Here is a 16,648-nt window from a genome sequence, read left to right as displayed (position 1 = left end):
AACGGGCAGTGAGAGGTTTCTGGCGAGGCAAACAGGTCTACCTGAGCGGCTCCGAAACGTCTCCAAACCAGCTGGACCGTCTGGGGATGTAGTCGCAATTCTCCCGGGAGCGTAGCTCGAGACAGCTCGTCGGCTGCCCGGTTGAGCAGACCAGGAATGTGAACAGCACGAAGCGACCTCAGATGCTTCAGACTCCAGAGGAGGAGGTGGCGGGCGAGTTGCGACATGCGACGGGAGCGCAGACCACCTTGTCGGTTGATGTACGCAACGGTCGCTGTGTTGTCCGTGCGGACTAGTACATGCTTGCCTCGTAAGCGCCCTTTGAGACGGCTCAGGGCAAGGGGCACTGCCAGCAACTCGAGGCAGTTGATGCCAGTGCAGTTGGGACCCCGTCCAAACCCCTGACACTGCATGTGGCCCCCCAGCCGGTGGTTGAGGCATTCATGCAAACCACAGCATGCCTGGAGACCTACTCTAGGGGCACTCCTGCCTGGAGAAACGCAAGGTCTGACCACGGGGTGAAGGTTCCGGGGTGACCCGGAAAGTGCAGCGTTGCCACACCCACCTCGGGACTCAGTGGGGCAGCGCGGAAGAATGCAGGGACCCGGCCCGGGCGTCTCGTAGCCGGTCCGAGGCGGGGTCTGGGTGTGTGTAACACTGATCTGCATTCGAGCAGAGGGTGCGTGGGTAGTCCGTTGGTTCATCCTCCCGATCCGCCCACTGCTGCTCACTGGCGAGAGAGGTGGGTGAGTGTGATATGCACTGGATCGTCCACAAACCCTCGTCCCCTCTGGGGACCCAGAAATAGAGGAATTGCTCTTTGTCGAGTATTTGGGTACCACCGACCGAGAGGTCAGTGGTGGAAAAAGATGAAAAGATCCTCCGTCCGGCCCTCCTCCGGGGGAGGGAGTGGTGTGCTTACCATCTCCTGAAGAGCCGGTCCCTCCACCTCTGGGTTGCCCATCTCAGGGCCTCTGCTCTTTCGCTTGCCACCAGATTTGGTGGGGGCCTGGACGGGCGGGGCGACTGCCCTGCGACCGGCTCCACGGCGCAGCATTGCTGGAGGCCGCAGGAGCAGGGCGGCGGCAGCAGCTGCACGCCAGGGCAGGATGTACCTGATGGCCTCAGTCTACTTTGGTCAGAAGCGAAAAGCTGAATATGCGCTGCATCTGCTGCCTACTTATACTCACGCTGCGATCAGCGGCAGCTGGATGCAATAATCGCATGCCAATGTGCATTGGCTCGTTTAGTTTTCACTCGAAGTAGATTGGTCTCTCTAATCGAGATCCCAATTTCGTCGGTCATCCGACGTGACGTTGAGAGTAACCGACTGAAAGGGAACACATCACATTTATCAATGTTGAAAACAATTGTGCTGCTTGCTTCATATTTTTCTGGAAACTGTGATACATTTTTATTTTTCAGGATTCTTTGATGAATAGAAAGTTAAAAAGAACAGCATGTATTTGAAATAGAAATCTTTTGTAACAAGCAGTTGTACTGCCACTTTTAATCAATTTAATGCATTCTTGCTGAATGAAAGTAATCATTTTTGTTCTTTTTTTCATATTTTTGTCACATGTGTCTATTGTAAGAGTATTTTTGAAAATCTCAGCTCAGGGCTGGTGAACATATGTTTACTTTGTACAGTATGTTTTATATAATCTGATTTTATAATAATAATTTCTGCTAAACACAAGAGCTTGATACTTCTGTATGGTAATGTCCAATACCTCTCATATTTAGTATGACTACATTGTTATTAAAAAATTAACAAATCATGCTAATATATATAAGATATTGTTTTTATTAACAATTTGAATTAATTTCTTTAAAAATAAAAAATAATATTTTCTGTTTGCATAGTTTTAGTAGTTTTGTTTTATTGTTGTCATTTTTGTATTTTTTTTTAGCAATGTATTTATTTATTAAGCTGGTTATCATTGTTTTTGTTTTTGTTTCAGTACCTTATAATAACTCAGGATGTTACTTTTTATTTAAAGGCAAGATTCCAATTATTACAACCTACAACAATCTTATTAATTCATTCATTCTTTTTTAATGTAGCCAGTAATTATTTTTAAAACTTTTAAAACAAAACCATTCTGAGAAATAAGGTAAATTAATTATACACTCTAGAAAATGCTGGGTTGTTGTTTCAACCCAACTTTCGGTCAAATATGGACTAACCCAACTTTTGGGTAAAAAAATTATTTAATTAAAAAATGTAACCCAACAGCTGGGTTAGTACATATTGACCCAGAGATGGGATGAAACAACCCAGCATTTTTTTTGTGTGTATTATTAATGAATGAACATATTCACTAGAGTGGCGTGGCATAGGCCTCTTCTCTGGTTTTCAGCTGTAATTGCATGCATGACTATATGTGGAGATCTTTCTGCTATATGAAATATAAAACGATTGCTTTCAACATTAAACACATAAAACATAATACAAAACAACACAATCACAACCCAGCATGGGCGCAATAAGGGACTGAAATCCAGATGAATTATCATATTAACTGGTGGCTGTCAATTTAAAGGGTTCTCTTCACATTAGCTTTAGGCTCTAGAATGCATGAGGCAATATTGCTCAACGAGCGCGCATGAGGCGCGTCAGCACTTTTCCAGCAGATGCCGGTACGCGTGTAGAGTTTTAATTACACGTTGCGTTTTTCGCTTGTTTTATAATTCCGCATCACCATTAATTAACCCGAGGAGGATACCGGCGTCTCTCTCTCTTCTCCATGTGTTCAATCAGAAAGTGTAAGGATATTGTCTCATTCAGCTCTGACGACACCCTGTACAAACGTCTGTGAACTAAGCCTGACGGAACGCGCATCCAGTCTGGACTGAGGTAAGGCTGAGATGGTGAATCCGTATCATAAACCCTCCGGATTTAATTAGCAATATTATTCATGCGTAAAGCGCAGGTCTCCTCCCCTCGCCCTAGTGGTCAGCGGGGTTTATGAGTCCTGAGCCATATAGACCCGGACAGGACAGCGCGCATGAGTGTTTAAAGAGACTCACAGGCTGACTGACTGAACAAACTGTTCCGGTGTAAAAGAGTTTGATTTATATCTGTATATTCCGTTTGGGATTTTATTTTATTTCACTGATCATGGAAAAAGGTAAGACAAAAACACATGGAACTTTTTTCCCCCAATGTCAATAGACGATGTCATTTACACAAATATATGAGATGATGAAATCAAACCTATTTGAACATGATCTATGTTCTCAGATATATCTCAGTTTAGTCTTACAGAGTAGAACTTGAAAATAATGTTTGGATAATTTTTAGACTTCAGTTATAATTGTAGATACATTTGGCAATTTTTTTAAATACATTTTTGTATTTAGGGGATTTAACCCGTGTGTGTGTGTGTGTGTGTGTGTGTGTGTGTGTGTGTGTGTGTGTGTGTGTGTGCGCAAGTAAAGTTCTTTGGGAAACCCAAAATTGATTTTCTATGGCATTGCTGTGAAAAAAAGCCCTTTTGGAACCTTTATTTTTAAGAATTTAGTCCATTTTTGTAAAGGTATCCATGCATAGAAAATATATAGAAATAGAAATATCCTCAGTGTCCTTCCCTGATGGGGTTTGTCTCCATAGAAACCGAGAGGAACATGATGACGAAGTTCTGGAAGGAACATTCCAAGTTCGCAACAGTAGAGGAGATGATGCTGGATTCAAACGCTCAGGAACTGACCCAACACGAGCTGCCAGAGATTCTCTCCCTGCTCCCTTCTCTGGCTTCTTCTGATGTACTGGAACTTGGTGCTGGAATTGGGTCAGTAATGGCATTGTCTTTGACTTTGGATTCCGATGAGACCTGCACATTTCTGATGTTTGAGTTAACCATACGAACAAGTCAAAGTCATATTTCACCTTGAAATCAAAATAGCTGTTAATGTTTTGCATAAAGAAAATGAGACCTGTTTTTATGCTGTAACATTATTTTCATGACAGACTGTCTCAAATTTAATTACCGTGATGCATCCAGATGTTTTACTTGAGGGCTTTTTTTATGTCACTCTCATTATTTCCAATGCACTTGTGATCCTCATTAGATTCTCATTAATAGGATAGTTTTCATATTAGAAATCGAATCATCATAAACTGAAGGCATCACAACAAAAACTACTATAATGTATGAAAACTATATTTTTTACAAGATATCAAAGATATAAACAAACAACACTGTAAAAAATGATGAGATCAATAAGTCACGGCAACATATGTTTTTCTATTACTTGAACTCATCGAAACAGTTGAACCAATTTCAATGTCCTTTTTTTGCATTTTTTTGCAGATGCAACAAGACAGGATTTTTAAAAATGAGTTGAAATAACAGCCAATTTTTAATATACTTTGAAAAATGAGGCAGGAACAATGCTTTGCGTTTTAAAGAAAAATTAGGCGTACATTTTTTTACAGTAAAGATATAAGTCCTATCATTATTTTTCACAGAACTGCAGGAATGCTGGAAATTGTACTTAATAGTAAAAAAAAAATTCACAATGTAAAACATCTTGAAAGTTCTAAAAAAAAGCCTTCACTGTTTCTTGGCCAGTACTGAGCTTTTACGCATGGTTTATTTGCTACATTGTTATCATGACCTTTGCTCTTTTCAGTCGGTACACACGTCACCTCATTGGCAAGGCCCGTCACGTGACCGCTGTGGACTTCATGGAGAAGTTTGTGGAAAAGAACAGAAAGAACAACAGTCACCTGGGCAACGCTGAGTTCATCCAAGCTGATGTCACAAAGCTGGACTTCCCTAAACACAGGTGAGAGAAAACATCAATATATTCAGCCCTATACACACAGCTACAGTGCGAGCAGAATTATTATGCCAGCCAACATTCTGATCATATTTTTTTCCAAGCACATTTGACCAATTCCAAACCATATGAATCTTAATAACTACTATTAATTTTGTATATAATAATGTATTTGCGATATATAATTGTTAAAGAGCGCAGTGAAAAAGTCTTATATGTGACCATGGACCACAAAACCAGTCATAAGGGTCAATTTTTCGAAATTAAGATTTATACAGCATCTGAACGGTGAATAAATAAGCTTTCCATATTTGACCGAGATACAACTATTTGAAAATCTGGAATCTGAGGGTGCAAAAAAATCTAAATACTGAGAAAATCGCCTTTAAAGTTGTCCAAATGCAATGCATATTACTAGCAATGCATATTACTAATCAAAAATTAAGTTTTAAAATATTTACAGTAAGAAATTTACAAAATAGCTTCATGGAACATGATCTTTACTTAATATCCTAATGATTTGTGGCATAAAAGAAAAATCAATCATTTTGACCCATACAATGTATTTTTGGCTATTGCTACAAATATACCCCAGCGACTTAAGACTTTTTTTGGTTTTGTGGTCCAGGGGTACATATTAAGATATGTATAATTATTCAGATTCACAAAAAAGTCACAAAAAACAGTTTGAGATGAAAAGATATTAAAGGCAAAAGACATTAAGAATTAAGATGAAGAATTAGGTGTTAAACCATGAATGAAACCATCAGGAACCCTTTATTCTCCAGTGCCACTAATTCCCAGAACTGCAAACTAGTCTCCAGACGTACAAGGTGTCAGGTTCTCTGAGACTTTCACAAGCTGAAGCGTCATGAAATAGATGAAGACTGATTTTTTTAGAAGGTTTTCTAGGCAGATAGGTTAAGAGTGCCATTGCTGTGATTCTAATTTTAGAAAGCATTGATTGGACAAACTTTTGGCTACACCCCTAAGGAGTCATCAGTATTTTTGGTCTATTTTCCTAGAAAAGAAATTAAATTGTGTATACAGTATGTCAAGTGTTAGTGTACAAGAGCTCACAGCTTCAGTCTTGAACATACTGTAAAGCTGCTTTATTGGCATTGATGGTTCCATGAAGAACAGTTAACACCCCTGGAATCGTTCCATTCGACAAAAGTTTCTTTATAGCAGAAAAAGGTACTTTAGATTATTTTTCCATTTTAATTTCATGGGGTATAAAAAGATATGAGAAGGTACATCCCATCTCATTTGATGTCTTTCTCCATCTTCCACTTCATCTCTCTGGCACTTTCTGTTTCAGTTTTGATATGGTCTTCTCTAATTGGCTGTTGATGTATCTGAGTGATCAGGAGCTGAAATCATTGGCTGAGAAGCTCCTCATGTGGCTCCGCCCAGGCGGCTACCTGTTCTTCAGAGAGTCCTGCTTTCACCAGTCAGGTTAGAGAAACAATGCCCTATAATTTGACACTTAATGGCAATGATTTCTCTATTTTCTATTTTCACAAATGATACTGTCATCTTGTTTTCTGATTGGTGACAAAACAATGTGATAAAAATCTAAATGAATAAGCACTTACTGTCACAAACATGTATTGCTAGAAAATATAGTTATGCAAATAAATTATGAACACTTTAAACGTGGTTTATTATCATTATTATTATTAGCATTATCGGAGCCTGAAACAGGTTATTGAACACAAAAATGTAGGGCTGGACATGATTTATTATTTTATCTGAAACGGTTACAAGAACAAATATATATTTTTCCTTTGCATAGTGGTGTTATTTTAGTGTAATTGAGATGCTATTATATTTTTATTAATATTTTGAATTTGTTTTTATATTTTATATAAATATGTTGTTTTTCTTTTTCTTTTAGAAAAACATTTTTTTTTTGTTTTATTAAAGTTATTTTGTTGTGTGTGTATTAGTTTTTGTTTTGTTTTAAATATGTCTGTACAGTTTTTATTTTATTTCAGCTTTAGTTTCAGTTATTTTAGTACCTCAGGCTAAACTAAATGAATATGAGAAATGTTGCCTTGGCAAGTAGCTGAAATAAAATAAGTGTAAAGCTGTTTTATATTTTATGTGAGTTACAGTTATAACCCTATAGCATGCACTGATCACCATGCTTCAATTATTGCTTTCATTACAGCTTTAGAGTAGCATAATGAAGATGATTTTAATATTATAGAAGTTTAAGTTTTTCTATAGATTTTAATGTTTGTCTTTTTGACATCCACAGGTGACTGCAAGCGGGATTTTAACCCCACACTCTACAGAAGTCCTGCTTACTACAACCACCTGATGACGTCAGTCCTGCAGGACGAATCAGAGAAGACGGAAAAGAAATGCTACGGGTTTGACATGGTGGTCAGTAAGACAGTTCAGACCTATGTGAAGGTAAACCAGTCAGTCAGCAAACTATTCTAAGGACATGAACTCTAAAAAATTGAACTAAAAGTGTTTTGTCTTAGGTGAAGAACAACCAGAACCAGTTGTGCTGGCTCATGCAGAAAGTTTGTCGTGATGTGGTTCAGCAGCATCAAGGCGGCTTTTCCACGTTCCAGGAGTTTCTAGATAACCAGCAGTACACCAGAAGAGGAATCTTACGTTACGAGAAGATGTTCGGGTCAGGATACGTCAGTACAGGCGGAATCAGCACGACCAAGGTCAGGGATGCAGAATACATAGGATCGTACATCTTCAGAGGTGCCATGTGATGTAAATGAAAAACAAATTATAATAAAAAAGAAAGAAAGAATATAAGTTAGTAAGAAAGAAAAAAGAAAATCAAGCAATAATAAAATGATTATTATTATTAAATACAACCTACTTTTTCAAAAGTTTCCCTTCTGTACCTGATTTACCCCTCAAAGATGCATATTAGTACCTTAAAGGTATATTAATTCCTAAATGGTACATATTAGTACTTTTTGAAAAGGCACTCCCAAGTGATAGCTTTCTGAGAGTGTATGAGTATAAGTTAGGCTATATAATAATATTACAGCTCAGCAGTTCAGTGAACAACATGTTAATTTTGAGTGAAGTATATTTATTTAGATACAATATTACCATTTACTTTGTTTGTTGGCTTTGCTCTGCCAACAAAAATAGTTCCAAACAACGATACAGCAGAACCATTGCAAAACCGAGCAATATTTGGTCCTGAATTGTTCATTGAATTATTTTATATGAATCGTTGAATGAATGATTTAGTCAGTCACTTAATTGTTTCCATTCTGAATGAATAGATGTTTTTATTATGAATAAGTTGAATGAATGATGCAAAAATTCGTTCATAAAAACAGCCACTTGTTTGGTTCCCGGTGAGTATGTATTTTTGAACGAATCTGTTCAAATGATCAATGATCAATGATTCAATAACTCATTTATAAAGACAGCAGCTTGTTTTGTTTCAAAATAAATCTGCATTTTAGAACGAATCACAGTTAAGAATGATTCAAGGAGTCATGACTGATTTGTTAAGACAGCCGCTTGTTTTTTTCATGAATGAAAACGCATTTTTGCTCGAATCTGTTGAATAAATAATTAATTGTCTCCTTTGTAAACATGGCCACTTATTTCGTTCCTGAATGCATAGGGTTCCCTATCGATACTTCCCAGGTGATAAATCTATCGACGCTTCCTCCCTCGGAGGATGACCAGGAGTTGAATTTACTCTGCCTCGTCAGGACATTAAGGATCTATATCAAGCGTTCCGCCCCAATCAGGCAGTCGGAACAACTCTTTATATGCTTTGGTGGCCGCACCAAGGGGTTTCCGGTCACTAAGCAGAGACTCTCCAGATGGATAGTTGACGCTATTGAGCTAGCATACTCCTCTTTGGGCCTACCTGCCCCATGGGAGTAAGAGCCCATTCGACTAGAGGTATGGCCTCGGTCTAGCGGTGTGTCCACTGCAGAGATCTGTGCGGTGGCTGGCTGGGCCTCGCCATCCACATTTGCCAGGTTCTGTAATATGGACGTCCCAGCCTTACAGGCCGGGTCCTTTCTGCATTTCTGCGCTCAGTCTTGCCTTAGGGCAAACCAGTACTAATGCTTTGCCTCTCTACACTCTCGGCCTTCACTGAGTGCAGAGGCTGTAGGTGTAGCTGTTTTTTTTTTCTTGGAACGTTTACTTATGGCTGGGCTGACTATTGCCTCCTGCGGGACTTTACCTGCAAATTTCTTGGTCCCTCTGGGCCCCTTGTGGTGCTTAAGGCAAGTATGAGTTATGTTAGAGGTTATGTTAGTAACCGAAAATGTTTTTGAACCCAATTCATCATTTGAATGACTCATTATTGACTCCCTTATAATATGGTCACTTGTCGCCACCTATTGGAGAAACTATGTAACTTTCAGAAAGGTCATTGAATTAGTATTGCGTCATGACTCAGATTTTACTTTGGATATCAAGTGGCAAACAAAGAAAGTACTAAAACTGTCTAGCAGACTAAAGTGTTTGCAGTAAAATGTCATTGAATATTCTTAATTTTTGGCTCATGGCACAGCAGTGGAAAACTACTGCTCTCTGCATTCTCAGCGTTATCTCATCATTTTAGTAAATAATTACTGGTTTGTTTTCTCTCAGTACCTTTGATATATTGATCTGTAACCTATTAGGAGTTTGTTGATATGGTGAACTTGACCGCTGGACAAAAGGTTCTTGATGTCGGCTGTGGGATTGGAGGTGGAGATTTCTACATGGCCAAGGTGAGGCAAAGATTGACGTATGATGGGTTTATGTGTTGCCACAGAATGTGTTTCACTCTCCTAAAGTCTGCTTTTCTCAGGACCTTTAAATAAGCACACTGTAATTAAACATTATCAAACATAAATTCAGTTGCATCTATTTGTTAGTGTGGTGTACATTCTGACCCCTTTCACATGATCATCCACAGCTGTTGTTTCTGATTACTGTGACACAATTAATTACTAATTCTGTCAGGACCACTATCGTTAAAGATGATTGACAATTAGCATACAGTTTGGATTGGCGGTATGGTTCTGTTCTGGGCAAGAACTCCCTGTGCATCCATGCAGCCTAGCATGGATGAGAGCAGGGAGAGCAGCAATAACCCCCCAGGGTAAACAGAACAGAGCCAACATAAATGTATTGCAGATATTGTTAAAGTTCAATAATTTTATGTACACATTTTAGAATTAGTCTGATTCAAAGGATAATCAGAAGGCTGAATCCTGACTGACAGAGGAGGAGTTGGGGATGGAGGAGGGTAATTAGCTATTGAGCAATGCGAAAACTGCTGATAATACTGAGGGACCTTATATATGAATGCTTAGATAGGTGTTGTATTCCCATAGGTAGATGGGGATCAGCTGAAATTCAGCTGATACGAGCTTGACTAACGTGACCTGCCAGAACTAACGCTACGCTTGATTTTAATTAATTATCTTTTTTAATGACAGACCTTCGAGGTGGAGGTTCTGGGCATGGACCTGTCATCAAACATGGTGGAGATCGCAATGGAGAGAGCCGTCAAGGAGAAACTCCCATTAGTAAAATGAGTTTTTCAGCTAGCAACACCCTGGCAACCACTCATAACACCCTACCAACCACATAAAAATGCGACAAGCTACTCAGAAGGACAATCGTGCCCTAATGGTTAGAGAGTCGGACTCGTAACACAAAGGTTGTGAGTTTGAGTCTCAGGTCCGGCAGGAATTGTCGGTGGGGGGAGTGAATGTACAGCCCCCAACTGCTCCCCGGGCGCCACATCATAAAAATGGCTGCCCACTGCTCTGTGTGTGTTCACTGCTGTGTGTATACACTTAGGATGGATTAAACGCAGAGCACTAATTCCTATGGGTAACCATACTTGGCCACACGTCACGTAAAAAATAGTTTTTAAATAGAACAGCTTAACAACTGCACAGAAACATTGTGGTTCACACTTGTAACTCCATAGCAAAGGAAGAACAACTTTGAAACTGCATAGCAACACCTTGGTAACTGCATAGCAGCACGCTGGCAACCACCCAGGTCACCCTAGCAACCTGACTGCACATCACACACTACTCAGAACAGCTTAGCAACTGCATAACAACACCCTGGCACCACATGCAACACTGCATAGCAAAGGCAAAAATCTACTCAGAACAGCTTTGCAACTGCCTGGCAACCATCTATAACAACTTAGCAACTGCATAGCAACACTCTTTCAACCACCCAGCCCACATTAGCAACCTCATAGCAAATCACACACTACTCAGAACAGCTTACCAACTGTATAGTAACACCCTGGCAACCACATAGCAAAACCCATCAAACTACTCAGAACAGCTTAGTAACCACATAGCAACACCCTAGAACCCACCTATAGCAATCTATCAACAGCATAGCAACACTCTGGTAAGCACCTATAGCACAATAACAAACACTTATATCAAGCTAGCATCTGCATTGCAACACCCTGACAACCACCTAGTAAACCCTAGTATCTACCCTAGCAAAGTGGAACAAACTAGTAGCTTCACAACTGCATAGCAACACCCTGGTAACCACACACAACACTCTGGCAACCACCTATTACAACTAGGTTGTTACTACGTAGCAACATCCTGGTAACCACCCATAACACCATAGCTGCCACCAATAACAACCTAGCAACTGCATTGCAACCTCCTAGCATCTTGGCACCAAGTTTTTCCACAGGAAATATAGAAATCTCTTTTAAAATGGTAAATAGTATTACATGAAATAAAAAGAATACATACATTTTAAATTTGTATCCACCTTATTCTTCAACACAGAAGTAAGCCTATGGGAGAGACTTCCGGTTCATTAGCCGCTGTAGGGAAATAACGAGAATAATAACAATGTGCAACGGTAAAACTTTTTACACTACAAACCAGTGTGTTCATAATTAAGATGATTGGCTTACATTAAAATAATATAGTAAGACACACCAATTTGCAATATCAAGCAGCAAAAAGCTGTTTTGTACAGCTAAAAATAGCTGGATGCAGATGACACCGGAAGCCAGACCCATAAAAATTACAAATGGCCACGCCCACTCTTACGGGAAGAATAAGGTGGATAGCTTTGAGAATGAACAGAGCTGCATTCTGGGAAAGCTTTGAGTGTGCTCTGCACTCCCTGATAGTAGAGTAACTGTCTGACCTTCCTCTGCAGGTGCAGTTTGAGGTGTCAGATGCCACAAAAAGAACGTTTCCTGACAGCACCTTTGATGTGGTTTACAGCAGAGACACAATTCTGCACATCAGGGACAAACTTGACCTCTTCAGAAAGTTTTATGTGAGTGTTTACACATAAACACCTGCATGTGTGTATATTTTCATGACTGTCACTTAATATGTTACAGAAGTAGCATACTGTATATTTGTGTGTGTGCATAAGGGTTGTGTGTGTGTGTGAGGATATACAAATGATTATCTGGGTGCTGTAGGTGTAAATATACTGTCAGTGGGAAGCAGGTGTTCCAGTGAATATATGCGTGTAAGTGATTGTGGTTTTAACAGTTACTATCACCTTGAGCCTTCTTTATTTTTTACTAAGACTCAAATGAGATTACACATTATGTTTGGCTTATAAAAACAAGCCTTTGCTTTTGTATTGAACTATTGAGGATACAATCCAAATAGGCAAATGCAATGATGTACAGTAAGCAAATGCTGACATGGAGAATAATTCTCAGGAAATAATAGCACAGCTCAAAATTAATGTGCATTTTGGAGTACACTTTTCTTTTAATGTGTATATGCATGTGTGTTTTAGTCATGGCTGAAGCCAGGTGGGAAACTTCTTATCAGTGACTACTGCTGTGGAGAGAAGCCTTGGTCTCCCGCGTTTCAGGATTACGTTAATCAGCGGGGATATATACTCTACACACCTCAGAGATATGGACAAGTACAGACCTCATAAAATCATAGTGTACTATTAAAGCTCGTTTGGACTGAGATTTAGTATTGATCTGTTATGTAATGCTGATATCGGTCACTACAGTGCTGCATATGCCAAAAAGCTGGCACAGGAACAAACAGCTTGTTTATGCTCATGCTGAGTGTGTTTGTGTGTGTTTTTCAGTTCCTGAGCGAGGTGGGATTCAGTAATGTTCGTGCTGAAGACAGAACAGAGCAATTTATTCAGGTAATAAAGGTTGAACTGCAGAGAGCCGTGGAGATGAAAGAGGAGTTTATACAGGTAAACACACACTTATGTGCAACGTCTACATTACATTTACAACCACACATTTGCATGCTGTTGGAGGAAATATTTTTCCCTTTTTTCCCCTCCTTTTTATTTAAGCCACATTTTCAGACACTGAAAACATGTTTCACTTTCATTTAGGAATAGTTCAGCCAAAAATGCAAATGCACTCACCCTCATGCCATTCAAGATGTAGATGAGTTTGTTCATGGAAACAGATTTAGAGAAATGTAGCATTACATCACTTGCTCACCAATGGATCCTTTGCAGTGAATAGGTGCCGTCAGAAGGAGAGTCCAAACAGCTGATAAAAACATCACAATAATCCATAAGTAATATTATGACGAGAGGACACATATTTTATCCAGTAGCAACAGTTTAAAGTTAAAAATGTCTTAATGATGGATTTGTTTCTTACATACATGCAGCTTTTAACTTCACAAGATTTTAATTGATGGACTGGAGTGGTGTGGATTATTGTGATGTTTTTATCAGCTGTTTGGACTCTCATTCTGACGGCACCCATTCACTGCAGACGATCCATTGGTGAGCAAGTGATGTAATGCTACATTTCTCTAAATCTGTTCCTATGAACAAACAAACTCATCGGCATGTTTGTTAGCCTGAGGGTGAGTACATTTTCAGAACATTTCATTTTTGGGTGAACTATTCCTTTAAAGTTTGTATGAATATTGTTGGAAAGGAAACAGCTTCTAAAATGTTGCACACTTATACTGTGAAATCTCTTGTAATTTCTGTCTCCACAGGAGTTCTCTCAGGAAGACTATGATGCCGTTGTAAATGGATGGACAAAAAAACTGCAGCGCTGTGAGACTGGAGACCAACGCTGGGGGCTTTTCTATGCCACCAAAGAATGAGAGAGAACAACAATCCAACTAATCAAATTCAAATCAATATATTTCAGATGCTATATAAAACTCACTGTTCTAATTCTGTGAATTGCACAACAGTACAGAAAGATTTGAGTACTTTCAGAGCTGTAAGGCTGACATACTGTTATGCAGAATAAATTAAACTTTTCTATATTATTTTTGTTTGTTGTTTTGATTTTATATGCCTTTGCTTTTAATGTGTTTGATAAAATCCTCAAAATCCCATATGAAATTAAAATCTACAGCTGTTATAATACTCAGTGAACATTATGCCTTATTATAAACTACAGATAAACACTAGGGGTGTAACAATTCACTCAACTCACGATGCGATACGATTCATGATACTGATTTAACAATACGATTTAACAAAATTAGATTTAATAATTATAAAAGAAAAGGTGTCCGTTTATTATTTCTCATACAAAATGCTGCACATGTCAAAACTAAATTGAAATTTTAAAACAAATCCCAAATCTGAATAATTTCAAAAAATTGAAGCAAAAACAAAATGTTCATGATGCTACATAAAACATCTGCACAACTACCAGCAGATGGGCTGAATGAGACGCAGGTTCACTCTCTGACAGCAGGTGGCGCTTATGGAACATAAAAAAGAATTTGATTAAAATGGATTTTTATTTTGTGTTTTTAATGACGATAGGCTTAATTATATTTACAGTACCATTCAAGTGTTTGGGGCCATTACGATTATTAGAAATTAAATACTTTAATTCAAGGATCCATAAATTGATTTAAAAAAAGACAGTTAAGCGCTTTTTGGCAGTAAATTAGCTATTTGAAAAAAGTGTAAAAACATTAATTTACAGAGTTTGTAAGCATGTTGGTGATTTTCAGTGCTATAGCTTTGGCAATGTTGAGGTTTTTTTCACTCTCTATCTGACATACCCCATTGTCCCAAAGGTTAAAAATACTTTTTAGGATGTATCCACAGGGGGATTTATACAGAAGAGATTTCAGTTTGTTCTCATTTCCTGGAACACTTAACACCCTTTTTACTGCTGCGATTTTACCTAGATTTTTGGGGTGGAAATTTTTCATTATCTTTCAGTAAAAAATAATAATATTTATCCCTTAGTTTTAGAAAATACACTGTTTTTAAGAATATATTGAATTCCCTGTTTTCTGACTGAACATGGTCATTTTGGTGGGGAAATATCACATTTACATATGTAAATGGAAGGAATTTAAACCCTCCTTTACTACAGCCTATTTTGTGAGAATATTTCAACGTTTGCTTTCAGTAGAAAGATGGGAAACATGTGCTTCTCGTCAAAATACTATTTTAGTGCTGTCCTGATTTATATCTTTGTTATAGTCATGAGTCCATTACATTATATATATATTTTATATATATATAATTTTTGTTTTAAGCATGTAACCCATAAAACAGCCCACGTTAGACCATATATAATTTTAAAAGATTTAAAAATCATGTGGAATGCCACATGACATTTTATTTGACTGGATTTGAATTTTCATTATAGGCTAGTTCATCGCGATCTGACAAAGTTCCTTTATAATCATTGAACCTCGAATGCATGAATTCTGACTCATTTGAACGCAATGGCCAATCAGTGGTGTTCAAGAATCAACAGATCTGTCTGTGATTGGCTACATTGCTAACGCTACAAAAACGCATTGTAAATAGAAACCTTTGATGTTCTCTAGAGCACAAACACAAATACGCACTGGAGCATTTACCAAACCTGTTACTCCAATCCTATTATTACATTTTCAACTTAGGGTGCTTTTCACTGCGTGAGAAAATTTAATTTTATCGTGTCTGAATGCTGCTATTGTTTCGAAGAGAAGTTCGGCAGCTGCGCTACAAAAAGCTGAGACCATTGATGTAAGCTGGCAGGAACACTACTACACCGGATGCGAAAGGCTTCAAAAGCACACAGAACATATTGTAATCAGCATTTACACTTGGCATTAACATGCGACCTGTATCAGGATGTTGTCCACATACCTATTGAAAAGACAAGTGTAAACGCGCTTCTGATCTGAATGTTATCCGATCAGCGGAAATGTTACACCCCTACCATACTGTGATGATGCCCTGTCAGGCCGGAGCAATGATTCAAAAACATGAAAACCCATTATAAACGAGGCATTCGTTGCATCCAGTGGGGACATAATTATGAATTATAATGACTTATACTGTCTTTTTACACGTTGCGTTGCATCTCGCTGCGTAAAATAAAAACCATGTCTGCATTTGTGATCGGAGAAATGACAAACAACAAGTGCTACTCTACACTGCTCAAAACTCGCGTTTGAATCATCAGTGGCAAATTCTTTAAATATAAAAAACATACTTACAGACTGTGAGTCAGAACAGCCGGCATTGTAGTCTACTCTAACAGGATCAGGAAACAGTTCTCCATAAAATGTGCTGCACACATCTGAATATTTGGGTTGAAGTGTTCTGGAACAGTGTTGTAAATACAACTTAACCACTGATTTCTAGTCGTGTCCATTTTTGGAAGACCAAACAAAGTAGTTTTGCTTTCATAACGAAACACAGCGTCACACACGGCGGCCTAGAGTGAGCGGCTGCAGCCTAGAGTAAGTAGAGGCGGCGGGCTTGAGAACGGCACGGCCGGTGGATTCGACGAAGGAGCAGCAGGAGGGCTTGCGGCAACCACATGTGAAGACCCCGGGCTGGACTCCACTTCGTCCACGGTGAAAGCCGATCCGGCGATCCACAGCGCGAAGTTGATGTATTT

General features: G+C 38.8%; 1 protein-coding gene across 2 annotated transcripts; it reads left to right on the top strand.

Moving 5' to 3' along the window:
- The first annotated feature begins 2,636 nt into the window (after positions 1-2,636).
- LOC107596343 (phosphoethanolamine N-methyltransferase 3-like) lies at positions 2,637-14,044 on the top strand. 2 transcript variants are annotated; one of them, XM_016287063.1, is made up of 12 exons: positions 2,637-2,860; positions 3,617-3,794; positions 4,639-4,794; positions 6,110-6,246; positions 7,055-7,212; positions 7,287-7,481; positions 9,435-9,524; positions 10,239-10,328; positions 11,965-12,087; positions 12,568-12,699; positions 12,877-12,993; positions 13,767-14,044. In XM_016287063.1, exons 2-12 carry the CDS (start codon positions 3,631-3,633, stop codon positions 13,875-13,877), a joined length of 1,473 nt encoding a protein of 490 aa, XP_016142549.1. In that variant the 5' UTR covers positions 2,637-2,860; positions 3,617-3,630; the 3' UTR covers positions 13,878-14,044. The 2 variants fall into 2 exon arrangements, with proteins under 2 accessions (XP_016142549.1, XP_016142548.1); XM_016287062.1 differs by lacking the exon at positions 2,637-2,860 and adding an exon at positions 2,979-3,134.
- The last annotated feature ends 2,604 nt before the right edge of the window (positions 14,045-16,648 follow it).

Source organism: Sinocyclocheilus grahami, unplaced genomic scaffold (genome assembly GCF_001515645.1).
Source record: "Sinocyclocheilus grahami isolate Dianchi unplaced genomic scaffold, SAMN03320097.WGS_v1.1 scaffold218.1, whole genome shotgun sequence".
NCBI classification, from domain to species: Eukaryota; Metazoa; Chordata; class Actinopteri; order Cypriniformes; family Cyprinidae; genus Sinocyclocheilus; species Sinocyclocheilus grahami.
This window is presented reverse-complemented; position numbering and strand designations above follow the sequence as displayed.